The sequence below is a fragment of the Podarcis melisellensis genome, assembly GCF_964234715.1.
Source record: "Podarcis melisellensis genome assembly, chromosome: 16".
Classification (NCBI taxonomy): Eukaryota; Metazoa; Chordata; class Lepidosauria; order Squamata; family Lacertidae; genus Podarcis; species Podarcis melisellensis.
The window spans coordinates 10284007-10304519 of NC_138533.1; the positions used below are offsets into that span (position 1 = coordinate 10284007).

At 47.8% G+C, this 20513-nt stretch overlaps 2 protein-coding genes across 5 annotated transcripts in view; both read right to left on the minus strand.

Annotated features, from left to right (window-relative positions):
- The window catches only part of LOC309358665 (complexin-3-like), a 123954-nt gene that overhangs the window by 14682 nt on the left and 88759 nt on the right, over positions 1-20513 (minus strand). The gene's annotated exons all lie outside the window — the stretch shown is intronic.
- CLK2 (CDC like kinase 2) lies at positions 118-19827 on the minus strand. Of its 4 annotated transcripts, none has more exons than XM_081891652.1 (13): positions 19666-19827; positions 14525-14688; positions 12549-12777; positions 9465-9558; positions 8996-9062; positions 8152-8268; positions 6544-6710; positions 5277-5371; positions 4144-4273; positions 3908-3990; positions 2911-2990; positions 2667-2757; positions 118-861 (listed from the first exon to the last, which is right to left on the minus strand). In XM_081891652.1, the coding sequence occupies exons 2-13, from the start codon at positions 14686-14688 to the stop codon at positions 679-681; spliced, it is 1500 nt and encodes a 499-aa protein (XP_081747778.1). In that variant the 5' UTR covers positions 19666-19827; the 3' UTR covers positions 118-678. The 4 variants fall into 4 exon arrangements, with proteins under 4 accessions (XP_081747778.1, XP_081747777.1, XP_081747776.1 ...); XM_081891651.1 differs by having other exon boundaries at positions 4144-4270; positions 19666-19802; XM_081891650.1 differs by lacking the exon at positions 19666-19827 and adding an exon at positions 16557-16703.

Here is a 20513-nt window from a genome sequence, read left to right on the forward strand (position 1 = left end):
ACTATTAAGACATTCCACTTCCCACTGGAATCCTATTAACCACTGTCAGGATTGAGGTGGGCAAAAGAAACAGAGAAGGAAGGAGACAGCTACAACCAGAATCCCAAACAGCAGCCCTTATAGCATTAATTCATGTCATATTTTATTTCATTTTCCCACAAAGACTGTACAAAATCCATATAAAATCCTGGCATTGGAATGGGCTATGGTTTAGTATCCAAAAATAATTCCCCAAAGGGGATCCCACCAGCCTTATAACTTACATGGGGACGTTGAGAACACGCTGCAGAGGGGAGAGAGGGGGCTGGAATTATGTACAGCAGGAGCAGGAGAGGAGAAGAGGGCACCGATTCAGAGGGAGAGTCACATTATTTACAGGAATGGGGGCAGGTGGGAAATGCCACAAGATTTCCTGCATGTTTATATAGATATTTATAGATATTTATATTTATATATATATACACACACTATCTCACATATTAACAAGCTTTACATGATAACAAAAAGGGGAGCCTGTGGTGAATTAGGACGCAGTCTGTATTATCGTCGTCCCTGTTATTATTATTTTTAAAGCACCAAAATGCATGAGCGTAACCTGCACGAGCCTCCACAGGGGCCGAATGTGCGGGAAGGTATCGAGGGGGGCGGGGATGAGTCAGGGAGGAGGAGCTACGCTGGTCACCGGCTGATGTCACGGCTGGAGTCCCAGGCTTTGGGGCCAGGCTGCAACTTCAGGGAGTCGAAGAAGGGGTGCTTCAGGGCCTCGGCCAGCGTCAGCCGCTTGGCCGGCTCGTATTCCAGCATGCCCTCGATGAGGTCGAAGAGCTGGTGGTGTTCTTCGGCCTCGGAGGCCAGGTACCTCTGTGGGGAGAAGGCAGCTGTCAGAACACAAGGAAAGACCAGCTGCTGGAGGCAAACCTAGAGGGATGCTGTGTGCTGTTCTGGTAGCCTCACCACAAAAGGGATACAGTGGTACCTCGGGTTACATACGCTTCAGGTTACAGACTCCGCTAACCCAGAAATAGTGCTTCAGGATGAGAACAGAAATCGTGCTCCGGCGGCGTGGCTGCAGGAGGCCCCATCAGCTAAAGTGGTGCTTCAGGTTAAGAACAGTTTCAGGTTAAGTACGGACCTCCGGAACGAATTAAGTACTTAACCCGAGGTACCACTGTATTGTAGAGCTGGGATGCGGGTGGCGCTGTGGGTTAAACCACAGAGCCTAGGACTTGCCGATCAGAAGGTTGGTGGTTCGAATCCCTGTGGTGGGGTGAGCTCCCGTTGCTCAGTCCCTGCTCCTGCCAACCTAGGAGTTCAAAAGCACGTCAAAGTGCAAGGAGATAAATAGGTACCGCTCCGGCGGGAAGGTAAACTGTGTTTCCGTGCGCTGCTCTGGTTCGCCAGAAGCGGCTTAGTCCTGCTGGCCACATGACCCGGAAGCTGTACGCCGTCTCCCTTGGCCAATACAGCGAGATGAGCGCCGCAGCCCCAGAGTCGGCCACGACTGGACCTAATGGTCAGGGGTCCCCTTTACCTTTACCTAGAGCTGGGGAAAGTTCCCCAATGGGCAAGCGGAATGATCAAGGGGATGCAGCAACCCCCTTCATGAGGAAAGGCGATTCTTAGGTTTAGAGCAGCGTTCGAAATTTGCCATGCATATTTTGCCCCTGGCTATCGACCACATGCAGCCAAGTGAAGATGCCTGGGCATGTGGACGGCGCCTGACATCTCCACCATCTGGAGATGAATGCCAGGGGATCCTTGGATCTGGATTGTTTTCACACACCAAGACCCCATCCTGCAGAATTCTATCCATTATACTTTATATGCACAATCAGAACCAATTTCAGGAACCAAGAAGTTGTACTGAAAAACGTGACCTTTGAGCTGCCTGGCCCCCAAATGGCAACTGAGGCATTCCGTTTTGGGGACTTGTAACCCTGGGTTTAAGAAGCCATTTGGCACTATATCTTTTAACATTGGTTTATAGAGTAATATGTGTGATATTTTAGTGTATTTTTGGTTTCTGTGGAAGCCGCCCAGAGTGGCTGGGGAAACCCAGCCAGATGGGCGGGGTACAAATAAATTATTATTATTATTATTATTATTATTATTATTAGCGAGTAACAGGTGGCATGAGAGAGATGTATGGCCTGGAGAAAGTGGAGAGGGAAAGGACTCCCCCCCGTCACTCTGAAACACTAAAACTTGGGGGCATCTAAGGAATACGAACGTTGGAAGATTCAGGACAGATAAAACACGGGACTTCTTCATGCAGCGCACAGCTGAGCTATGCAACTTGCTCCCGCAGGGGGCAGTGACGGCCAACAGCTTGGATGGCTTTAAAAGAGGATTGGGCAAATTTGGGGAGGGTGAGGCTACCAATTGGCTATTCCATGGCCAGAGGGGAGTTGCTCTTGTGTTCAGGACCTGCTTGAGGGTTCCACATTGGGGCACCTGGCCAGCCACTGGATGCTGGACTAGATAGGCCACTGGCTGATCCTGCAGGCTCTCCATATGTCTCGTTATATATGACCACTTCGTAGGTGGAAACTGCTCTTTGCTCCTACCCAGAGTTTCCACTGGTGCCAGCCAACCTGCCTTGCCCAACCCTTCTCCCAGACCCTGTGACATCCCTATCTCCCTCTCCCATCACAAAGCAGCCTTACTCTCAGCGGCTTGCAGTTCTCTCGAACATAGCGCCCAGCAGAGGTGTTCTCGTCCCAGTCCAGGCGGCCGTGGTAGAAGTATTTCTGCTTCCTGCAGTGAATGAGGAACAGCCAGGTGAGGGCCAGATTACAAAAAGCCAGGTGAGCGGAGGGGTTAGGGAGCAGCCACCCACCCAACAACCCCAAAGGAAGTGTTTCAGATTTTCCCATCCCATCTCACACATGAGCACCAAAAAGGCCCCACCTGGTCTTCCTGGTCATCCTCGATGGAAGGGGACCCAGGATTCGCTCCATCATTGCCAGATGCTCTCTGTTATCATGGGTCTGAAAGAAAAACAGCTTGGGGTTGAAAATGCTTTGGGGGGGCAATATGCCAAAATAACATTTCGTTTTGAAGTTGGTGTCAAAGCTCTATCAAGGCTTCAGGAAATTACAATCCCTCCTCCGGTGGCAGTCAAAAGGCAGATACAGTGATACCTCTGGTTGCGAACAGGATCCGTTCTGGATCCCCGTTCGCAACCTGAAAGGAACGCAACCTGCATCTGCACACGCACGGGTTGCGATTTGCCGCTTCTGCGCATGATGTCATTTTGCTCACATGCACGAGCGGCGAAACCTGGAAGTAACCGTTTCCGGTACTTCCGGGTCGCCACGGGACACAACCTGAAAAGACGTAACCTGAACCGAACATAACAAGAATTATGACTATAAATGAAATCTTACCACGTAATTTATTCAGTATTCACAGAGAGAGACAAAGGAACGCTGTCTTTACAATAATGGTGTTGCTCCAAGTAAAGTCCCACCCCTTCAGTCCCTCCTAATATACATCACCCCTGCGCCGGCTGGTCAGTGCTTTCTGTCTCTGAGATTTCTGCTCTGCTACTCACAGAGTCTGTCTGGTTTTGGGAGAGGGAGGATCAGGAATGCTTTCAAGAGACACTGAGTCTGTTAAATTTCTCTCCCCCGATGCTTCTCCTTCCTGCTGCTCCCCCAATATATCCCAGCTTTCCCCCTGAACTATGCCTTTCGGCAAACCACTGTTCTAAATCTACACTGTCCTCCTCTTCCCAGGAAGCTGCAGAGAGAGGTGAGCGGCAGCAGTGGCTCCCACCATTCCTCCTCAGTCCAGCCCCTGACAGTTGGTTGCCAGTGTTGTAGTGAGGTCTTTGTGCTGGGGACAGAGTTTTGAGAACCGACACTTCAGGCAATTTGTGCTACAGACCTTGTGGGATGCTCACCTGGAACAAAGTGAAACCCATGTAGTACTCGAAGATGATGCAGCCGATGCTCCAGACGTCACAGGGCTGGGTCCAACCGAGCTCTGTCATACCGAGAAAGAATTTCAGCAGGTTGCCCAGCCCCGTCGCTGCCCCACCTCTCCTCACCAGCCCAGTCACGTGTGGATCGTCCTGCCCTGCCCACCTGCACAAACTCACTAGCAACCCCCAAATCGAGTGAGAGCCAAGACACTGACCCAGGATGACTTCCGGGGCCCGGTAGTGCCGCGTGGAAACGATGGTGCTGTGGTGCTCATGGTCGAAGGTGGCGCTGCCAAAATCGACCACCCGGACGGCCGTGTTCTTGACGCTCCGCTCGTCTCGCTTCTTGTGGGGAGGGGGAGACAGGGGAAGAAAAGAAGGGGAAAGGGCAGTTAATGCAGGATGGAGGGGGGGTCAGGCTCTGGGGCCATGTGCCTCTATATCTGGCTACACCCCTCTTCCCCAGGCCACATCCCTCAGCAGCTCTTGCTTCACCTCCCACCCTGGCTTCTGAGCATTTTTTGCTTGGCTGGAATATGCCCTGGGACTCCCATAATGCCTCTTGCTTGGAAGATCAAGAAGGGGGGGGTTGAATGTGGGTAGCAGTGTTTCCCAAACTTGGGTCTCCAGCTGTTTTTGGACTACAACTCCCATCATCCCCAGCTAGCAGGACCAATGGTCAGGGATGATGGGAATTGTAGTCCTTTCTAGGGAAGCTTTTAATGTTTAACAGACTACTATATTTTAATACTTTGTTGGAAGCCGCCCAGAGTGGCTGGGGAAACCCAGCCAGATGGGCGGGGTATAAATTATAATTTTTTTAATATTATTATTATCATCATCATCCAGAAACAGTTGGAGACTCAAGTTTGGGAAACGCTGAAACTAGCCTACTGCACATTGGGGAAACTTGGCATTTGTTGCTCTGCCCACTTTTGCCTCTGGCCCCTGAAAGATTGCCCAAGAGGGAATGTGGCCCTCAGGCTGAAAAAGGTTCACCACGCCTTGATTGATGTCCCAGGCAAGGATGGGGAAAGGACGCAGCTTTACATGCAGACGATTCCTGGTTCATTCTCCGGCACCTCCAGTTAGGGTGGGTAGAGACTCCCTTCCTGAAACCCTGCAGAGGTGCTGCCAGTCAGTGTAGACAATACTGAGCTAGATGGCCCAAAGGTCTCGAATCAGTGCCTAGCAGCTTCCTATATCCTGCCAATCAGCCCTGCTCATCACTCTTTCCTCCCTGGAGCCAATGCTGCGCAGATTGCAAAGTGCAAAGGGAGTTTTGGCCACCCCTGCTCTGGCCTGTTTGTTGCAGTACGATACGGATTTATCCAACGCACAGACTCACCTTTTCCAGGTTGTAGGTCATCTCATAATCAGAGTTGACAAAGAGGATGTTTTCGGGCTTGAGATCCGTATGCGTGAGCTTGTTTTCATGCAAAACTGAAGGGGGAGGGAGGAAATGAAACCAGGTCAGATTCTGACATGAGAGGTGGGTATAAGGCAGGATGTTAAAACTTGCAAAGGAAAAGCTGTACTCATTCAACCTGCACGGCTCTTAAAGTTCTCCACGTGAACCAGGCCACAGGTCAGCTCCCCTCCCATCCAAGCCCTCTCCTTGGAAACCTTTTAAAGACAACATTTTCATCTTTCCAGGTTTAACACATGCACTTTTAGGGGACACTTCCCTCCTGGCTGCAACTGAACAAAACCAAGTTGCTTTCTACAGAGACTGATGGAGAGTAATGTCTCATCGAAGGGCACACAGAGGTGTCATCTGGCTTTTCTGCCTGGGATTATTTTAACTGGAGATTTCAAAGTTTGTGTGTGGACATTTTTCGTGCAAAGCAAGCTCAGCCTTCCAGAGATCTGTGGCAGAGGTGAGTGAGGAACTGAAGACCAAATGTGGCCTCAGGTACCTCTCCACTGAGTCTCTGAGAGGCTCCTCAGACTACACCTCTCAGCAGCCCTGCTCTGTCTCCTCCTGAAGTGCATTTGTGTGGCTGGAACGTGTCCTTGAACTGCAACCACCCCTCTGGCTTGCCAGAATGGAGGACAGAGTGGGGCAGAGGTGTCTGCGAAGATGCAAAAACCTCTCGACTTTGTACAGGTGGCTCTACCTTCCGGGTATGCAAAATGTAAGAACCTGTTCCAGGTTCTCGAGTCCAGGAAGAGGGAAGACTGCATGTTCTGGGTCTGTCCCTGCAACTCCCCTGTGAGGCAAGTTTGTAGTAATAATGCTGAATACCAGCTGCTGAAAAACACAAGAGGGAACTGCATTTTTCTGCTCGGGTCCTGCTTTCTAGGCATCTGGTGGCCACTGTGAGAACAGGATGCTGGACTAGATGGAGCACTGGCCTGATCCTGCTGGGCTCTTGTGTACTTTCTCCAGGCCATGCATTGTTTTACAAACTTCATGTCACCTCTTGTTCAGCTTTTCTCTAAACTACAAAAAGCTGCAACTCAAGAGCTGCAGCCTTTTTTTTAAACAGAAATGGTCTAAATAAATAAATAAATGCATTAAACCGTCCAGATCCAGCAGGCCGGCGTCTTCCTGCAGCCTCTTGTCCCCACTTGCCCTCCCACCCCAGATTGTGTCTGCTCTTGGCACTCACATTTGACAGCCAGGCACACTTGATAGGCCATGTGCCTTATCTGGTGGAGGGGGTAAGGCAGGTAATTGTTGTCCTTCAGGAAGTCAAAGGTGCTGAGTCCCAGAAGCTCGAAGGAAATGCACATGTGACCGTGATAGTCGAACCAATCGTACATCTGCACGCACAGGCTGGAGGACAGAGAAAGGCACAGGCAGTTGAAGACTCCTCCCTGCAACTCGCTGCAGTTGTTTTATCAGGCTACAGGAGGAGAATGATGGGACTTGCAAATATTTATTGCTTATTCTTTTACTGGCCACTCGGCTAGCTATGGCTGAAACCTTGAGGGCCTCACACAAGGACTATACCACGACTCGGGGTACAAAAATGTCTGGTAATTGGCCACTCCTGAGAAAATAACTCAGAAGTTATAAAACTGGGGAGGGGGATTTGCAATATGGTGGCCATTTACTCCATATACGAATGACACTGGTCTTGGAAGATAAAACTCTCCACAAAGCATCTTTGCATGTATTGCTATCCTGAAGAGGACGGCTTGAACTATATTTCTTCCTTGGGAATGACTGAGACAGATAGCACAAGTTTTGTGCTGTCTCCAGAACGTTACAAGCCGGACATTTAGATAATTTGTAGATATTTATAAGAATTGTTCATGTTAATGTGCAACCTAATACTGGTTATGGGGGTGAGGGGATGTCATGTTATATAATTGCTATTATATATGGTAATCCAACAAAGATTATTCTTTTCAAAAACCCTCCCCCCTCAACTAGCTGCAGCCGTTTTATCAGGTTAAAGCAGGAGAGAGAAGGGACAGCAAGACCTCTCCATTGCCTCCGCTGAGAATATAAATAATAATAATAGTAATAATAATAATAATTATAATTATTTATTATTTATACCCCACCATCTGGCTGGGTTTCCCCAGCCACTCTGGGCGGCTTCCAACAGAATATTAAAATACAGTAGTCTGTTAAACATTAAAAGCTTCCCTAAAGAGGGCTGCCTTCAGATGTCTTCTAAAAGTCTGGTAGTTGTTTTTCTCTTTGACATCTGGTGGGAGGGCGTTCCACAGGGCAGGTGCCACTACCGAGAAGGCCCTCTGCCTGGTTCTCTGTAACTTGGCTTCTCGCAGCGAAGGAACCTCCAGAAGGCCCTCAGCGCTGGACCTCAGTGTCCGGGCAGAACGATGGGGGTGGAGATGCTCCTTCAGGTATACTGGACCAAGGCCGTTTAGGGCTTTAAAGGTCAGCACCAACACTTTGAATTATGCTTGGAGAACAGTGATGCTCAGCTCCCCCCTTGGCTGTTGCAACAACTCTGCTTACTAGGTGGGCCATAGGCTGGCTGCTACTTCTCTCAGTCTAACCTGCCTAACCCAACGGCCACCAGCTACCACTGGTAAAGACATTTCTACACTGCCCTTGAGTTCCTTTACAGAAATATAAGTAATCTCCACTAGGTGGCATTGTAGGAGAAAGCCAGGAGTTCCTGGACCTGGTCTAGGAAGGCAAACCAGGGGGGAAAAGGCTGGGCCGGAGTTCTTCTCCTTGACAAGAGATTTTGCAGAGGCTGCACACACCTATTTGCAGATGTGTTAGAGCTACTCACTTCTTGTTCTCCGGATCCTTCTCGTTAATTTTCTCCAGCACGTTGATCTCCAGCCGAGCTGCCTCTTTGTACTTTTCCACATTCTTGATTATTTTTAGAGCCACCCGTGTATTGCCCCTTGGGAGGAATGCAGGAGAAGTATCTCAGAATCAAGGTATTTGGGTGGAAGAAGGCGGGGAGAAATGCTTGAAATGCTATTGATCATCTCAACTATAGAGAACCTGTGGAGCCCTCCAGAAGTGGTTATGACTGAGCCCTGTACTAGTCAAACCATTAGAACATCTAGCTCAGTACTGTCTACACTGACCAGCACAGGCTCTCTGGGGTTTCAAGGAGGGGACATTTCCAGCCCTACCTGGAGATGCTTCACATTGAACCTGGGACTTCCTGTACACAAATCGGATGCTCTACAACTGACCTATGGCCAACTGAGCTACTGCTGTATCCTAGAGACACTCTAGGAATCTGCCTTCTACTGAGTCAGACCATTGGGTCCCTCTAGTTCAGTACAGGCTATGCTGACTTTCCTGGGTTTCAGACAGGAGCCTTTTCCCCAGCCCTACCTGGGGATTGAGGCTGGGACCTCCGGCATGTAAAGCAGCTGCTCTAGCAGTGAGCTAGGGCCCTTCCCCACAACTCCTGAGTCACTCCTTTTTTCTAAGCTGGAGGATTGCCCAGGTGCTTTTGCTGTTCCTCACACAAAAGCAGTTCCAGCCCACAATGCACGATTCAGCCCAAGCCTTTAAGCAGAACACATTTGCTATGTTTGCTGCAAGTGGCCAGCACAGCTGCCGCTCAGACAAGAATCCCAAATGCTGCTTCCTTCTGCCACTGGCTCACTCACCTGCGGTGATCCACACACTGTACCACCCGGCCAAAAGTGCCCTCTCCGAGGGTGCTAATAATCTCGTCTGAGAAAGGAGAGAGAGACAGAGAAAGAGAGAAAGAGAATGTAAGAGAACAAGCAGTGTCTGGTCACAGCGCATTAACACACCATCACAAAGGCTGCCTTTGCCAGCTCAAAGAGCCAAGACAGGGAGGCCCCTGCAAACTAATTCAATCCCTGACACTTTGGGTAACAATATGAAAAGATAACAGAGAATGGAGTTGGGAAGGGAGACTCTTTAAAGAAAAGGAAACAGAAGAAGGGCTGGGCTTTTTTTTTTCCCTTAAAAAAAATAACAACAACAACAATTAATACTGCGAAGAAAAATAAAAAAGGAACAGGGCGGGAAGGGGAAGCTAAGAGAGCAACTGCGCGACTGCAACGGGAGCTTAACTAGAGACTAGATTATGTTACGATTTGGCTGTACATCTTTCTTGAAGCCAGTCGCCGATGCGATAGACGAGGTGGCCTTCGTCGTCGTCTTCCACGCTCTTGGCTCTCCGGCCGCTTTGCTGACTCCGCTGCGGGGGGGTCCCCAAAAACGCAGGCACAGGCGGAGGAGGGGAGGGTTTTCGTGTTTTCATTCATTCATTCACCCGGCCAATTCGGGGCGTTTTCAAACCAGCGCAGGGGCAAGCCAGCCAGCCAAGCGTCACCCATGGAAATGGTAGGTAGGCCCGTTGGCAGATTTGAGGAAGGAAGGAGGGACGATTCCCAGGCCAATTCATACGGCGCAGAGGCGCATATATATATAAACGATAAGGGATATTGCAAGGGAAAAAAAAGTCAAGATAACACACACACTCGCTTAGGAAATCTCTCTTTTAAAAAAATAAAAATAAAATGTATAATCAAAGAAGTAGTAGTAAAATATATAAATATATATATATATGGAGAAAGTCTTCCACAAAACAGACCCACCCAAGGCAGTAAAAAAGGACAGGGCAGAGAGAAAAGTTGGGTCCTCGCATGATAGGGTCTACATGCTGGAAGAGCACACGGACAGTGGCTCACCAGCCAGAAGCTCAGCAACCACAGGAAAGGGATAGGGCTTGCTTGAAGCAGACCCCACCAGACGAACAGTGGCAAGGGGTGGAAATCCTCCATGGTCAACCTCACCCTTTCCAGCCTCCTAGACTTGCTTACCCCCAACATGCAGAGAAGGGAAGGAACTGGACTTTGATGGCTGAGCACATGCTCTGTAGACTGAAGGCCCAGGGTTAAGTCCCTGGCAACTCCAGGCAGCTGGTGATGGGCAAGACCTTTCTCTGTCCGAGGTCAAGGAGAAGCACTGACAGTCAGAATCTACTGGGCTAGATGGGCAAAAGGCCTGAACTGGTCTAAGGAAGATCCCCCATGTTCCCAGAAGCTATAACCTCAGGGCGCCTTTTCCCCAGTTACCACGGGGAGAGAAATTAGGTTGAAGCACACAGCTCCCCGTAAGGTGGAACTTTGGCTGAGCTCTATTCACTAACCAAAAAAGCTGGGTCAGTTATGTACCTACGCCGTGTACCAGAACATTTCCTGGTTCAAGGATCCCAAAAGTCCAGAGGACTCATGAGTGGAAGAGCCTGACTGTTGTTTCTCTGCACCATTTGGTGCTCTGGCCATGCCTCCTTCTGAACAGCCTCTGCTTTCAGGGGAGAAGATAATTTTGCAGCATGTTTGCACAGTGTGTGAGCAAGAGCTCTTGTACGAAGCTGCCTGCTGCATCTCTGGACTAAGTCACTGCTCTGGCCTTCCAGTCGAGAGGTATGACCAGGACAAGCAGACACATGACAGAAAACAAAGGAGTTGTTGGTTCATACTCTTACAGAACCTCAAAGGCAACATGTTTTTAGGTGCAAGAAGGAATTGTGTCCTCAGTTTTTAACATCCTCATTTGTTAGTTCGGGGAAAGGTATGTGTGTCAGCTATCAGAAGTTGGGGACACACCAATTCTACAATAAAGCCCATGCCTGTCCTGGGAAGCGACAGAAAACCTATCAACCTCCAGAAGTTGCTGGGCAACAGCTCCCATAATCACTGGACATACTGTAGTCCAGCAGTATCAGGAAAGCCACAGATTCCCCATGAGAACTGTTAAAAAGCTGGCAAGCACCCACTGTTCTGGGAGTATCCAAGAGGTCTACCTGTTTTCTTCCTATAACACAGAGCTTGCTCACTTTAAAAACCTCTTCAAACTCTATCAAGCGAGCTGGTCTTGGGCAAAATGAACCAGCTGTTTCACTCAGTATTCAGTAGCTTCATATGCAGAGAATTCAACGGACTACATCCTTTGCAAGCAAAAAAGGTCCCCTGCTCAGTTGCTGGCATCTCCATGTAAGGCTGGGAAAGGTCCTCTGCCCCAAATAAACGAGAGAGATACTGCCGGTCAGGCTATGTAAAGACTGGGCTAGATAGATGGAATACAAAGTTGGTTTTCTATTTCATACTCTCACAGGTTGCCAGTCTGGCATTCCTGTTGGGTTTACAACAGGGTGGGGAGAAAGACATATAGCTCAGGGGCACAGCATCTGTTTCGCCGATGCTGCATCTTCAGGTAGGACAGGGAGAGACCCCCTGTCTGAAATCCAGGAGAGCCTCTGCCAGTCAGTGTAGGGAATACTGAGCTAGATGGACCATGGTCCTGAAATTTAGACTATGGAGCCAGCAGGGTGCCAGAGGCCTCTACTCCCTACTTGCATGTGGAGGTGAAGACAGCCACCTGGGAGCAAACAAGCTGAGGAGGCCCACTGCAAGGGATAGGCTGAAATCATTTACACGCACCCGTGGCGAGGCTGTCGTCACAAGAAGTCAAACTGTGAATCTTCTTTTTAGCACAAAATCACAGGCCTTGCCTGTGCGTCTAGAGAAGTCTGAAAACTCTCAGATCGGGACGCATGAGTCCACCCTCGACACTGGCTGGCCTGAGCCCTCTGAGAGCGCCTCAGGTGACCTTAAAAGGGGATGCAGGCAAATTCATGAGGTGGGGAAGGACATCAGTGGCTGGTGCTAGCTTTGAGATCAGGGGCAGCCTGCCCCCTAGAAAACAGTAGCCAGGGAGAAGACTATTACCATCATGCTCCGATTGATGGCATCACAGGAGGACCAACTTGGCCACTGGGGAGAAGGGACTCTTCTTACGTCCCTAATGCAGCAGCATTTGCTGTCCATCGTAAGAGCACAATCAGAGCCCTGCCAGATCACGCTAATTGTCCATCCAGTCCAGCACCCTGAGCCTGAGCAAAACAGCACTCTCCCTCTTGTGAATGGTATTCGGAAGCAATACTGCCTTCAACTGTGGAGGCAGAGCAGAGCCATTATAGCTAGTAACCATCCTTACCAAAAGACAAGGGCGGGAGCAATCTAGGACTCTCAACAGAGCAGGACAGACCTCCAAGTAGAGTGGACATTTCTGGAACGGAAGGGGGCTCGGGACTAACACCAGGGCCTCCAAAGCATCCACTGCACAGTTGTGTTTCTCGCGGAAGAACTCTGGCTGCCTCTGGAGGCCGCAACAACTACTCACCGATGAGGAGCGGCTGAAAGAGCGGCTGCGGCGGCGTCTCCGCCGTCGCTTCCGGCGGCTGCTTTTGCAACTGCGGTAGCTGCCGTCCCGGGAACGCTGATACTCGTAGGAGTGGTGGTAGTCAGGCTCGTAGTAGGCGTCGCCCCGCTCGCGGCTGTACCCGTCTCGCCGATAGCCGTCGCAGTAGCGCCGGTCGTAGGCGCGCCGATCGGAGGAGTGGTCATCGTAGCTGGGAGAAGGGCAGCGGGGAGAAACATGGCACAGTTCAGCCAGCGTCCAGGAGCAGAGGCAAAGGGTGTTGGGCAAGGCTGGTTCACAGTGCCGCCTGGGCCAGGCTTGCCCTCCCCTGACCTGCTTGCGCCTGTTGCCTGCCCAGCCCCCCTGGACCCAAGTGCTGTGACATGTAAGAGCTGCGGCGTGCGAAGTTGTTGCATCTCAGTGACAAGCGATACGCCTCGCATTTAATTAACAGTTGTCCCCAGCCCCGGTTTGCAATCGTCCTTTGCGCTGTGGACGTATCTGTTCTCAGCCACTGTTCTCACTCTTCTCAGCCACTCATTGTGCACCAAACAGTTTTTATGAAAGTGTCAGAGAAGGCCCTCTTTATGCAAGGACACGAGAAGAGCCCTGCTGGATCAGGCCAACGGCCTATCTAGTCCAGCATCCTGTTCTCACAGTGGCCAACCAGATGCCCCAATGGGAAGCCTGCAAGCAGGACCTCAGGGCAGCAGCAACTCCATCCATGTGTGGTTCCCAGTTCCTGGTATCGAGGGGCCTGCTGCCTCTGACAGTAGAGGAAGGGCACAGCCATTGTGCCATTAGCCACTGATAGCCTCATCCTCCAGGAATTGTTCTAATCCTCCTTTAAAAGCATCCAAGCTGGTGGCCAGCCCGGCCCCTGTGGAAGCGAGTTACATAGTTTAACAGTGCACTGTGTGAAGAAGTACTTTCCTTTATGTACGCTGCATCATACACAACTACCCCTCTGAAATTTATATATATATAAATTTATTTTTTATTTATATATATATAAATACACACACACACACCATAGCTGTCAACATTTCCCTTTTTTAAAGGGAAATTTCCTTATTCTGAATAGGATTCCTCACAAAAAAAGGGAAAAGTTGACAGCTATGCATATACACAAACAAACAAAATAGGCCTCATCAGGGAGCTTACCATGTTTCTTTCCCCCCAGGTGTACATCTCAAAAGCATGGAAGAATGGGCATTGCAAACACACACACACACCATATAGACAGAAGCCTCAGGGACCTTCAGCCTTCCCTGAACTGATGGCTTCCAGACTCCAACTCCCATCAGCCCCAGCAGGCACAGCCAATGGTCAGGGATGATGGGAGCTGGAGTCTAACCTCATCTAGAACAGCGGATCCCAATCTTTTTGGCATGGCAACCTGAAAATCCAAAGCATCTTGGAATGGTGACCAACCAATTTATTGCCATAATTGACAACACAGCATCGTAAGTTGCCAACAAAATAAAAAAGACCACTTAAAGGATTACAAGCAATAAAGATTTGGGGTTTGCTTATAAAACTTGCAACAACATAACGGGAGGCTTGTTTCTAGGACCAAGGTGAAACTTTCAAGCTCCCTTGCTATTTTTACTATAGGATGCTATAGTTAAAGTGACGGTACTGAAATGTTGCTTTTTGTATGTTGTTATATTTGCTATTGTTTTATTGTGTTCTTATGAAATTGCTTTTGCACTATTTGATTTTGAAATCCGTATGTTCCTGTTTTCTTTGTTTTAAGCCACTTGGAGCATGATTATTTTGGTGCATAAAGCGGCATACAAATACAATTACGAATGACTTTGAATCTAGAGGGCTGATCTAGAGGGCACCAGGCTGGGGAATGTTGGGTCATTCACCCAGAGCCACTCTTTCCTAGGGTCCTGTTCCAGGTGCCACAGCCAGCGCTGGCTCTTGGTACCTTCTGCTCACGTGCTCACCTGCGGGAACGGACATGATAGCTGTCTTCCCTGCGGTGGCGCCGCTCGCTGCTGCTCGACCGCGAGCGACTCCGCCTCCTCTTGTGCTTGCGGCTTCTGTAGCGCTCGTGGAAGCTGCCTCGGCTGCTGCGTTCTGAAGAGCGGAACCTTCTGGAATGAGGCATCTGCAAGGAAAAGAAAGAAGGGTTAAATGGGGCTACCTAAACTGGCCAACAGGTGAGCAGCAATTAAAACGTTAATGGTGGGGAGGAGCCTGTTTTGAATTGCAAAAAAAATAAAACAAAGGGCTTTCCCCAGCAGTCAACAAAATAGTGTTTTGACACAAACTAATCTATACAAGCTTTTCATTAATTAAAAAAGCCCTGCTATTATGCTGTTACATCCAATCAAGAGCCATTTACAAGAGCTATTTAAAAGACCATACAGAGTTTCCAAATTGCTCTTAAAATAGCTCTTCCTATCCCCCAGGGATGGAGGAGCCTGTATCTTTCCAGATCTTGCAGGGCTACAGTTCCCTCCATTCCTGGCCAGTGCCTCAGAGCATGCACTTGCCCACGCCTTTGCTTTGAATTCACAGCAATTGTAACCTGGGGAGGAAATTCCAACTGCCACACTGGGACTTACACCTAAATAAAAGATGTCATGGAATGCACCATTGTGGGAGGGGAGCTTTCGTTACTGCTCTTGTTAAAACAGCTGAGAATCAGAAATCCTTGCCAATCTATCACAAATACACCCCCCCCCGGTCTTTCTGCCCACCTCTACGCCATGAGGTCCTTGTGTTCATTGATACACAGGAAGCTGTGCAAGTTTCTCTTCCATGACCTTGCCTAATTCTCTTTTAAACTTGAAGCCATCCAAGTAGGTGGCCCTCAGTACCTGCTCAGGTGGGAGCACATTCCAGAGTTTAAGCATGCCAAGAAGAGCTTGAGATTCATAAATCCATGCAACCCACCACCTTTCCACACACTCAAAGCAGCATGCGAAAGAGATAAAAGAACCACAAAGAAAACCATTTTAGAAACCCTGCAGGAAAAGAAAAGAAAACCGGCACCAACTACAAACACACTCAAAGCTGAGCTGGAGACAAAGCACAAGGACACACACAAAAATGCAGCTCCATTTTCAGTTCAGACTAATAATTTACAAAGCAAACTTTTAAAAAACAAGGAACTCTAAAAGGAGCAGAATAAGACAGCTAGGACACACATAGGCAGCAGGATTCATTACAGACTTTTAAAAAAAACCCAGTAGGATAAAAAATAATTCAATATACAAATAGTGTCCAGAATTATTTATCTACATCCATTTCTTAGTCTGTATCTAAATCAGTTTCTTAGGCCACATCCACACCACACCTTTTTTTTTACAGTACCTAAAACACATATATTAGGTGCCTTGCCAACAAATGATGACATATTATAAAAATAATATTATTTATCTTCGTTAGTCACTTTCCTCACAAAAGTGATGTAAAGCGACCTTCATTAAAACAATTCGGGTAAAAGCCTTAAAACCACATCTTGAAATGATGGGTCTCACAGACAGTGGCGGAGCTTCACGGAGCTTCCCCCCGCACTCCTCTTCCTCTGCCAGTGCTCACAGATCCTGCCCCACTCAAAGAGGCCAGAAATGCCTGAAACACTTCAAGTTAAGGGCAAAAAGTGCAGGTGAAGAGGAGAGTCTTTGCCTAGCAACTAGAAATAAAAGATGGTGCCAGGTGAGCCTTCCCGGGAAGAGCATTCCACAAGCAGGGGCCACCTCTGAAAAGGCAATGCTCTCTTGTCAGCCTCCGGACCACCCATGGGGGGGGGACGACGACACACTGTTAACAAAGCTGCTGTTAATTTATCATTAATATTAACGAAACTAATTTTAAAAACAGAACCTGTCCCTTGAAAATCTGTCCTTCCTACCCACTATCAGTGGCGGTGCTATGTATATTATGAATTACAGGGTTGAATAATATAAGCATCATTATTAAATTAAAAAGCAACAACACTTGAACTGAAAAACTACTCTCGTCACCCACCTCAGATACAATTATGGTGTTGAAAATACTGCAAATACACTATTAACAATGCTACTGTTGTTAAGTCATTACTACTATTACTACTACTGATATACTACTAATAAATAATGCTAGCAGGAGCCAGCCTCTTACCCTGCTGTCAGTGTAACACATTTCACACACAATTGTGCTGCATCTATTACAGACACATTACTCAACAATGTCATTACTTTTCATATTCAATGACAAAATCATGCTAATGAAAAGAAAGTCAGCCTCCTCTACTGAAAAGCTACAGTAGTCACCCTACAATGCTGGTGTTGGGTACGGTATATAAAGGGCATGATGTTAATAATAACTTTAATAATTTTATTATTTATTCCCCCACCCAAATCTGGCTGGGTTTCCCCAGCCACTCTGGGCAGCTTCCAGCAAAATATAAAAATACAATAAAACATCAAGCATGAAAAAACTTCCTGATTCAGGGCTGCTTTCAAATGCCTTTATCTCATGCTGAGTACCAGAACCTTTCCCCCCTAGAAAATAAAAGCACTTTTCTCTTAGGAATTGTAGGCAATGAAATAAATAGAAAGGACCATAAAATCTTCCAATATGCAGCAACAGCGGCAAGAATATTACTGGCTCAGAAATGGAAACAAGAACAATTACCAACGTTGGAGGAATGGAGAACGAAGCTGATGGACTATGCAGAACTTGATAAACTGACTGGGAAGATCAGATATCAACGAGATCAAAAATTCATCGAGGACTGGGGAAAATTAACAGATTACTGGGAATGTATAAGTGATAACGAAATAACGTTAGTGGCATTTAGAGAAGCTCTGTGATAAAATAAGAAATATTGTAAAAAAGTAAAATATAAGAGGGGGGAAGGCATAAAGGCAATATCAAAATTTGGAAATATGTATTTAAAGAAATTAAATTCGAATGATTGGCAGAAAAGCCGAAGGAAGTCAAATAACCGAAAAGTTCAACAGAAATTGTAATGTGGTACGATTGTATGGAAAATTAATAAAATATAATTATTTAAAAAAAAGGACTGCTGTTAACCGTGTTAATGTGCCAGTGTGGCACATAATAGTTCAAGTGGTGAGCTAGAACTCTAGGAGACCTGGGTCCAATTCCCCGCTCAGCTGTGAGTGATCCTGAGCTAGCAGCAGCTGTCTCTTAGCCTAACCTACCTCAAAGTGTTCTTGTGAAGATAAAAATGGGGAGGGGGAGACCAATGTATGCCACCTTGAGCTCCTTGGAGGTATGGTGGGATATACATGTAATAAAGAAATAACAGTGGCATTGTCATTATTGCAATGAAAAGCCACCCCAAAGGGGCTGCTCTTGTCACTTCCCTAGAGTGATGGAATTTTATCAAACCAAGTCCCACAGAAGTCAACAGATTTTAAGTTGGCCTCTCTCTCTCTCTCTCTGAATGTATATGAAAACCACCCTCAGAAACAAGCAACTAATAAATAAAACATCTGATTTTATGATAAATTTGCTTGTTGTCCTGTTTTCGGTGGATTGTCATTTATAGGCACCACATAGAAATGCAAATAATTAAGTGGTATACAAATGTTTCAAATATTATTTTTATTATTGGTATTGCCTGTCTTTCACCTGCAGGTCCCAGGACAGAGTTACAACAACTTAAAATAATTTGCAGGTTTCTCAAAGGAACCTGAAAATCTGATTGCTCACTGTTAAGAACAGGATGCTGGACTAGATAGGCCCTTTCTTAGGCTCTTCTGTTTAAAATTCAGTATTTAAAATAGTCAAAAGAGGGTGGGTCCTAACACAGCTCCCGATTACAGGAGGTCTACACAACTTCACTGTACTTTTTTCAGCACCTGCTAAAAACATTTTCTTGCTTAGACAAGCATTTCCAGATAGGCAGAATGCTGACATGCATTTTAATCTGGTTCTGGTTTTTTGTTTCAAATAGCTGAGGTTTCTTTACTGATAATTTCACCGCTTTACTCTTTTTGTAAACCCTTTTGAGGTTTATTTGGTTTTTACAATCAAGCTGCAGATAATAAATTATATGAAACAAATAACACCCCGGAGTTGGGCTCTTAGCCCAACACAATCCACACATCCTGGTGCTGCCTGCATTAGGACTGTGCTGTAAACAATGCCTAAGTGTGGTTGTGGTTGCTGTTAATCACCACCCCTACAACAACAATGGGTGATGATGTAGTGCTAGGGAAGGTGATTAATGGTGGGTGGAAGAGAGAGAGAGAGAGAGAGAGAGAGAGAGAGAGAGAGAGAGAGAGCACAAGCCAGCAATAACACCTTCAGCTCCTCGGAAGAAAAGGTGGAATACAAACGCGATAAACGACGACAAGAGCAAAGAAAGAGAGAGCCAAGTCAAGAGCTGCCCCTCCTCACCCACTACAACTACAACTGCAGCAGCAGGACAATTTCATGGAATACCAGACTTGCAGAGGTGGAAGGGACCACGAGGGTCATCTCTAGACCCCCCCCCACAACCTTCTGCCCAACCGACCCTGGCATTAAGACCCTAATGCTCTACCAACTGAGCTATTCGCTGCTTTCCCCCAGCCACTCCGAGGGGTTCCTGTGTTTACAATCGAGCGGCCTATACAGGAAAATAAATAAGGCTGCCAGTAGGGCTCTCTCAGAGGCCCACCCTGCTGGGGTCGCCTGGTTGTTCCCAAGGCCTAAGTGTGGTCGTGGGGGCGACTGTTCACGACCCCCCATTATTGTGATGTAATTAACTGAAGGGTAATTAACGAGAGGTCATTAACAATAATAATAATAATAATGCAATAACTGTTCACGAAATAACTGTACATAATAATGCAATAACTGTTCTCGACCCCCATTATTGTGATGTAATTAACTGAAAGGCAATTAATGAGAGGTGATTAATAATAATAGTAATTATAATAATGAAAGAGAACCGAGGGAAGAGCTGCCCCAGGTCACCCCCCCTCCCACAGCACCGCCTGGGCCTAGTCTGCCCCTCATGAGCCCCGCCCCGTCCTGCCCCATAGACGCCCCCCAACCCCACAGCGGGGGGAGGGGCGGAGGGCGAACTCCCCTCGCCCCCCCCCGTCCAGAACAGCCCTCCCCCCGCACTTTCCCGCACCCTCTTGGCCGCCAGCCCGGTGCGCTTGTCCCACAAGAAGTCCGTCTTGGCGGCGGCGGCGGCGGCTCCTCGTCTCCCCACTTCCCCGAACTGAGGGACGAAGCCAGCTGCTCCGAGAGAACGGGCGAGTGGCGGCGCGCATGCGTCGCCGTCGCCGTTGCGCTCGCGATCGACGCGCGCCCAGCATACGCACATACGCACGCCACGTACGGCACGTATGGGGGAGGGAGGGAGGGAAGGCGGCGTAGGAACGTGCTGGCGTCGCCGGACGTGCGGTGGGTTGGGCGAGGCGTCATGGAGCCGCAGAGATAGGAATGAGGAAGAGGCGCGCGCCCACCTGGAAAGAAGGGTAATGTTGCTTTGCCTTGCGAGTTGCGGGACTACAACTCCCGTCATGCTCTCCTCGACCTTTTGGGCGTTGCTGGCTGCTGGGGTTGCTGGGAGTTGCAGTTCAGCAACGGCTGGAAGGCCAGGCAGGTTCCTCCAGCCCTGCTTTTTTAAAAAAAAAATTATTGGTTTTCACATTATAAACAAACACATAACAAACATAAATCATAGCCTTATTTGAAAACAAACATAAATCATAGCCTTGTTGAAAATTACACTTATTAACATTGTCACGTGACTTCCTCGCTTCCCCTTGGTTGGATTTCATTGCATATCCTTTTAAGGGTTTTCCAAATCACAGTTCTTATAAAATTTAACTTAAACATTAACATCCTTAGATCTTCACATTATGAAATTAAACATATTAATTCGACACTTAACATAGATAATATCCTAAGCCAATTAAGTGTCTGCAAGCTGTTTTCAGTTAATTTAACTTAACATATTTAACTAAGTAATCA

Coding starts and splice junctions, on each gene's coding strand:
- CLK2 (XM_081891652.1), bottom strand. CDS start 14,688: ATGCCTCATTCCAGAAGGTTCCGCTCTTCAGAACGCAGCAGCCGAGGC. Junction 12,778..14,524: donor TATCATGTCCGTTCCCGCAG/GTGAGCACGTGA, acceptor CCCTTCTCCCAG/CTACGATGACCACTCCTCCG. Junction 5,372..6,543: donor AGTGTGCCTGGCTGTCAAAT/GTGAGTGCCAAG, acceptor CTCCCCCTTCAG/TTTTGCATGAAAACAAGCTC.